This window comes from Myotis davidii, unplaced genomic scaffold, assembly GCF_000327345.1.
Source record: "Myotis davidii unplaced genomic scaffold, ASM32734v1 scaffold648, whole genome shotgun sequence".
Taxonomy (NCBI): Eukaryota; Metazoa; Chordata; class Mammalia; order Chiroptera; family Vespertilionidae; genus Myotis; species Myotis davidii.
Genome location: NW_006299603.1, coordinates 1,149,188 through 1,156,142, shown reverse-complemented (window position 1 = coordinate 1,156,142; position 6,955 = coordinate 1,149,188). Strand labels below are relative to the sequence as shown.

At 42.1% G+C, this 6,955-nt stretch overlaps 1 protein-coding gene across 1 annotated transcript in view; it reads right to left on the bottom strand.

The window, feature by feature from the left end:
* The window catches only part of CANX (calnexin), a 17,509-nt gene that overhangs the window by 2,807 nt on the left and 7,747 nt on the right, over window positions 1-6,955 (bottom strand). Inside the window, 7 exon segments of the mRNA XM_006775385.2 lie at window positions 870-949; window positions 1,112-1,235; window positions 2,069-2,120; window positions 2,122-2,159; window positions 2,792-3,007; window positions 4,977-5,133; window positions 6,006-6,119. Coding sequence (XP_006775448.1) covers window positions 870-949; window positions 1,112-1,235; window positions 2,069-2,120; window positions 2,122-2,159; window positions 2,792-3,007; window positions 4,977-5,133; window positions 6,006-6,119 — 781 coding nt within the window.

Genomic DNA, 6,955 nt, shown 5'->3' with positions numbered 1-6,955 from the left:
CATCCAACCCAGCTCCAGAAGCCCACATCCTCCTTTCCTATCATTTCACCCTACTCAGGACCACCGTATCTAACGTGATTCGCACAGCAGCCTCCTATCCAGTCTCCTTGATTCTACTTGGTCTGTAGAAAACACAGCAGCCAGAGTGAACAGACCTACTTAGTCCCAAAACCTACAATGGCTGCCCATATCTGTCAAGTCTTCACTCAAACGTCACCTCTCCAACGAGGCCTACCATCTTTAACACTGCATCCCAGCACTTCTGATAGCCTTTCCTATCGTACTTTTCTTTTTCATGGCCCATCACTTTCTAACATTCATTCAGGTACTTCCTTATCAAGTCTACTGATAATTGTCTGTTTCCTCCCACTAGAAATTAAGCTCCCCAAAGGTAGGTTATCTTTGTCTGTCTTGTTCACTGACAATGCCTGGCATATAATGAGCACTCCAAAACTACTTATTGAATAAATAAATGAATCCGTGAGCAACTGGGACAGAAATTTTACAACACACGGGATTTATACAAGAAATATTTTTTAAGGTCACAATTAGGGGAGGTGGATGAAGAGATAGACTAAAATAATAACCTACAGTTGCCATCTCAGAAATCATTGTATTAGTTTTCTCCTACAACTCTGCTTATTCCAAAAGCATTTTCAGACAGAAAAATACTTCGGAGATTCAGATATAATTTGAAGTTATAACATGCTGACCTGTATTTCTAAGAATTTCACTTTTATAAAATTGGCTTTAATTGAATTTTTACAGCCATGACCACTGAAAATTACCTTATGAAAATATTCCCTCTACTTAAATGTACTTTCAACTTAGGTGCTTAAAATACAAAACATGTTCCCCCTTCCTGTTACCTCTGCTTTAGATTTCCTATCTTCGCCCTCTTGACTGACAGTGTCGCCATCTTCTTCAGCATCACTTTTTTGCTTCTCTTCTAAAACAGAAGTTAAACAACTCAGCAAACCTTACAACTGTTTTGGGTAATTAGATAATTAGCATTAATTGTCTAAAACAATCTTTACAGTAACTTGTTTATAAGGGTTTGAACATCTTAGAGTCTTGGGTGAAAGCAGATATTTTGGGGTCTACTTCTTACCAAGTTTCTCTTCACCTTCTTCCTCCTCATCTCCCTTGTCCCTTTCTTCCTCCTTCTCTTCTTCTTCCTTCACATCTGGCTGAGGAGCATCAGTCTTCTTGTACTCCACAGGACTGGACTGCTTCTGAAATATTTCCCCACAGTACAGCCATTTTGTTCACATTTTACGTTATCATATAATTATTAAAAGCCTAAAGAGCAAAGTTCTGTCCCAGGCTGTATACTAGGATATATGGAAATGAGTAAGAGATACTCCCTGCCCTGAGAGTCTTTTCTTGGGTGAGAGTGTGTGGGGTTTCAGAGAAAAGGAACAGTACAAACAAAGGGGTTTAAACAGTCACAGTGACTGAGGCCCAGTGGCAAGAGAGTGGTGGGGACAAAGCTGGAAAAGGCACTCTGGGGGTCAGATTACAGAACATCTTGAATGCAAGGTAAAGCATCATCCTCATCTAGCAGAAGTAGAGCCTAAGCAAAATTTTATTTTTGACTGCATGTAACAAAGGTTGAATAAGAAAAACAGGCTGTTTACCCTACATGTATTTGTGTGCAGAGGGAGGTCAAAGGGGTTAGGGATGCTAAGGGAGGAACCTGGTAATGAGAATTATAAAGTTTATGAATAGAAACAGCTCTGCCAAGAGGAAAAGCTAGTTTATGCCCAAATGGCCAGATTTATATCTAAGTTTTTTGTTGTTTTCCTTCCTGCCCTAGAAAGCTGCTGACAAATATTAAGGAGAGTGGTTTAAATACTACTAGAAATGAAGGGGCTACAAATGCTACTCCCATCTGAGTACAATACATGGCCGCCAAGAGTAGTGAATAAGGGTTCAGAAGTCAACACCAAATGCGATCCGGTCACAACTGAACTGCTAGAAAGAAAGCCTCAGGCAATATATTTTTTAATATCATAAGAGTTCTTTCTAAAAATGTCTCGAAACCAAACCGAACCAATACTCATACCTTGCCAGAACAGCAGAAGAGGATTACAAGGAACACAGGCAGCGCTACAGTCTTCTTCGGCTGCCTCCAGCATCTGCCCCACTACACCTGGCTGAAAAACAAGACGTGACTGATGTCAAGTTCTAGCTTTTGACACCAAATATAGTGAGCACTGTTCCACTGTTCAATGACTACATGGTACTACTCAGGCTCCACCAAGGTTCAAGCCAAGATGTTCATATAGCAAAAAAAGGAAAGAGGAGAAAATCCTCAATTTTCTTGTTCTCCGTATCATCAAGGTGATTTCCCTTTCACAGGTTTAAAAGCTGGCTTTTAATCATCAGCAAAAGACTTAATTTCAGGAACCAGTGAATGAATAATTTCTTGATCTTAGTGCCTCTGGCTCTCCAATTTATACCTCAGCCATATGACCAATTTTTTGAAAATTCCACATATGAGTAAATCAAGATTCAACATTTAAGAGTGCATTAAAATATACCCTGAATGGCAAGTTTGTTAAATATATTTTAAATAAATAAATCACCTTACACATAAGAAAGATTCTAAAGCCACTGCATGAGACAAAAGCAATCATGTCCAACACCCCAGTATTTTGTCTTTAGTAGGCAAACAACCACTTTTTATAACAATATTCCCAAATAAGGGAAGATAAACCATAGATGATAGGTTTTTACAAAAGTAGCAATTGCAGATATAAATGCCAAGGAACAAGCAAGCACAAACCTCGGCAGCCCCGTCGGCAGCTTTCTTCAGACCCCATCCATCACTGGCCCAATCATCAACTACTCTTCGATCGCCACAAATGATAAAGTTGTCAAAAAAAATGTCCGAGGTCATGGACCACAGTTCCAAACCAATAGCACTAAAAGGAGTCATTTTAAAAGGTTCCAGATCTTCAAAGAAATCTGGATTTGGTATTTTCTGGGGTTTCCAGATTCCCTAGAGAAAAATATTTTTAAAAATCATTTCAGATAATGATCAACACAAATTTATGATGAACCTAAATAAAAATTAAGATGAATTTCGCATGATAAATGAAGTAAGTGCTGAATTTCTGGAACTTAACTGAGTAACAGGAAGAAAACAATAAATGCTACTGATGTTTTACACTATGCCTCTAAGATATCTGAACATCAACTACTTTCAATTTCTAATATCCATGCCCTTCATCTAGACCAATACCTCGCTGTGCCTGGCACATTCCAAAAGCCTCCATTAGTTTGCTAGCAGGAGTGGGAGCCTATATCGGTACAGATTTCTTCAGTGGTGATTTAAAATGTAAATGATTACCCACCCGGCGTGGCTTAATGGTTGAGCATCGAACTATGAACCAGGAAGTGATGGTTCTATTCCTGGTCAGGTCAGGGCACAAGTCCAGGTTGCAGGCTCAACCCCCAGTAGGAGGTATGCAGGAGGCAGCTAATCAGTGATACCCTCTCATCATTGATGTTTCTCTCTCTCTCTCTCTCCCTTCCTCTCTGAAATCAATAAAAATATATCTAAAAAACAAATAAAATGAAATTTAAATGATCTTCAACCAGCAATTTCACTTCTTAGTAACTACCTAGAGAAATAGTTGCTACGTACACTCAGACATGCACAAGGATGACTACTGCATCAAGGATTAAAAAAAAAAAAAGGCAATCCATCTAAATGGCCATCAAAAAAAAACAGCCAAAGTGCAGTTTTTTTAAAGGGCAACTTTTAACTAATTTGATTGTTTGACTGCATGATTAAAACAACATTTAAGCCCTAGGTGGTTTGGCTCAATGGATAGAGTGTTGGTCTGCGGACTGAAGGGTCCCGGGTTCAATTCCGGCCAAGGGCACATGCCTGGGTTGTGGGCTCCATCCCCAGTGGGGGGCATGCAGGAGGCAGCCAATCAATGATTCTCTCTCATCATTGATGTTTCTATCTCTCTCTCCCTTTCCCTTCCTCCCTAAAATCAATAAAATAGATATAAAAAAACAAAAACAAAAAACATTTAAGTCCTAGCCGGTTTGGCTCAGTGGATATTGTCAGCTCTCACACTGAAGAGTCCCAGGTTCAATTCCGGTCAAGGGCACGGACCTTGGTTGCAGGCTTAATCCCCATCCCTGATCAGGAGGATGCATGCGGGAGGCAACCAAACAATGTCTCTTAGTCTCTCTTCCTCCCTTCCACTCTCTAAAAATCACAGGTTGCCACTCTGTACCCTGTGGCTGCAGCACCCCTGCCACAGGATAGCAGGGTACTCAAATTGCAAGTTTTCCATTTGTCTTTTCTTTTTTTTTAAACAAAAGTACAAAGCAATTATGAAAGCTTCTTTCCAGTTTCTAGGTTTATCTTTTCAACATTGAACATATTAAGGTCTCTCTATATTAATGAAGTTTACTTTGTAATTCAATCGCTTGAAAATAGTGATCAACCCAGCAGCCTCACTACAGACAAAACTTCCATCTGAACACAACCAGATCAATGAAGCACATTAAAAGGCACACACTTCGCCCTGGATGGTGTGGTTCAGTTGGTTGGAGTGAAAGTTTGCCAATTCAATTCCCGGTAGGGGCGAGTACAAGAGGCAACCAATCAATGTTTCTCTCTTCTCCCTGACACTCCCCCTAAAAGCAGTGAAACATATTCTCAGGTAGGGATTTAAACAAAACAGCCCTAGCTAGTTTGGCTCAGTGGATAGTGTTGGCCTGCGGACTGAAGGGTTCCGGGTTCGGTTCCGGTCAAGGGCACATGTCCAGGTTGCAGGCTCGATTCCTAGTGCAGGGCGTGCAGGAGGCAGCTGAGCAATAATTCTCTCTCATCACTGATGTTTCTAGCTCTCTCTCCCCCTTCCTCTCTGAAATCAATAAAAATGTATCTAAAAAATAAATAAATAAATAAAAAACAAAACAGAACACCAGAGAGAGATACACACCTGGTAGTTAGGGTTGTCAATCATGGGGGGCTTCCATTTGCCCTTATAGTTAGGGTTATCAATCATAGGTCTTTGCCAGACACCACATCCAGGGGCCGACTCACACTTAGGGTTGGCAATCTGAGGAGCTTCCCATTCTCCATCCATATCTTCATCCCTGTGGAGAAATAAACCAGTTACAAATGGGTTCTGTGATGTAGGACTATGAATTGCCATCCCAGGGGACCCCTGAAATCCTGTAGGAATGCTTTCAGTGTCATCCTATAGAGCACCATGCTGTTCCTGCATTTCTAGTAACTAGTTTCTCATGAGAGGTGCATTAAAAAGAGACACACAAAATAATTAAATCACCCTGCCCTGTGTTTCTCAGTGGTTAGAGCATCAGCCCCAGCACCCAAGGGCTGTGGGTTCAATTCCCGGTCAAGGGCATGTACCTGGATTGTGTTGTGGAGAATCCAATCGATGTGTCTCTCACATCAATGTTTCTCTTTCTCCCCGTCCCTCCCTCCTTTCCACTCTCTGAAAAGCATTGGAAAAAATGTCCTCTGTGCTCGTTTCAGCAGCACACATACTAAAATTGGAATGATACAGAGATTAGCATGGCCCCTGCACAAGGATGACACGCAAATTCGTGAAGCGTTCCATTAAAAATAAAAAATCCTCTGGTGAGGATTAACAATCAATCAATCAATCAATAAATAAATAAAATCTGTTGAGCTCCACACTTAAGTTTGGGCACTCAGCTAGCTTCATGTATAAGCTTTTACTTCAATAAAAAAGCAGGCAATTAGCCCGGTTCGTGTGGCTCAGTGTTTGAGTGTCAACCCATGAATCAAGAGGTCACCGATTCCATTCTAGGTCAGAACACATACCTGGGTTTCGGGCTCAATCCCCAGTAGGGGGGATGTAGGAGGCAGCCAATCATTCACTCACTCTCATCATTGATGTTTCTCTCTCTTCCTCTTTAAAATCAATAAAAATTTATTTTCTTAAAAAGCAGGTAATTAAAAAGTTAACTGAAACTTTTACCAATCCTCTGGCTTTTCCGCATCTGGATCAGCTACATATTCAGGCTCATCATCTAACCAGCCATCAGGCTTTGTGGCTTCTTCATCAGGAATTTTAGCGGGGGCATCTTCATCCCTTAAATAAATAAGAAAAAGTCAATTATGACAACAATGGCCAGAGAATCACAATGTAGTCCCCTTTGTGAATCTGAAGCAGGGCAATCTAAAAATATTTAGATATTACTTAATCTCAAAAATCTCAAAACTCAAAATTCTTCCTAAAAATTATATGCAAATCATCCTGTATAACAAAAGCCCAGGTGGTGTCGTGCGACGTTGTCACAAGATGGCCACCATAACGTCATCACAAGATGGTCACAAGATATCTGGCAGGTGAGGACAGTTACGGGCAACTGGGCTGGCAGGGGAGGGCAGTTGGGGGCCATCAGGCCTGCAGAGGGCAGTTGGGGGCGAGTTCAGGCCAGCAGGAGAGGGAGTTGGGAGCAACCAAGCCTGTAGGGCAGGACAGTTGGGGGTGATCAAGCCAGCAGGAGAGCAGTTAGGTATCAATCAGGCTGGCAGGGCAGCGGTTAGGGGGCAATCAGGCTGGCAGGCAGGGTAGTGGTTAGGAGCCAGCAGTCCCAGATTGTGAGGGATGTCCAACCGGCAGTCAGACATCCCCCAAGGGGTCCAGATTGGAGAGGGTGCAGGCTGGGCTGAGGGACACCCGACCCCCGCCCCATGCACGAGTTTCACGCACCAGGCCTCTAGTCTAGTGTATCTCATAAGGGCCTAGTCTCCAAAACATATCAAGAACTCTTACAACTCAATAATAAAAAGACAACCCAGCCCTAGCCAATTTGGCTCAGTGGAGAGAGAGTCAGCCAGCAGACTGAAGGGTCCAGGTTCCATTCCTGGTCAGGGCACTGCCTAGGTTTCAGGCTCGATCCCTGGTGAGAGGGTGGGGATTGT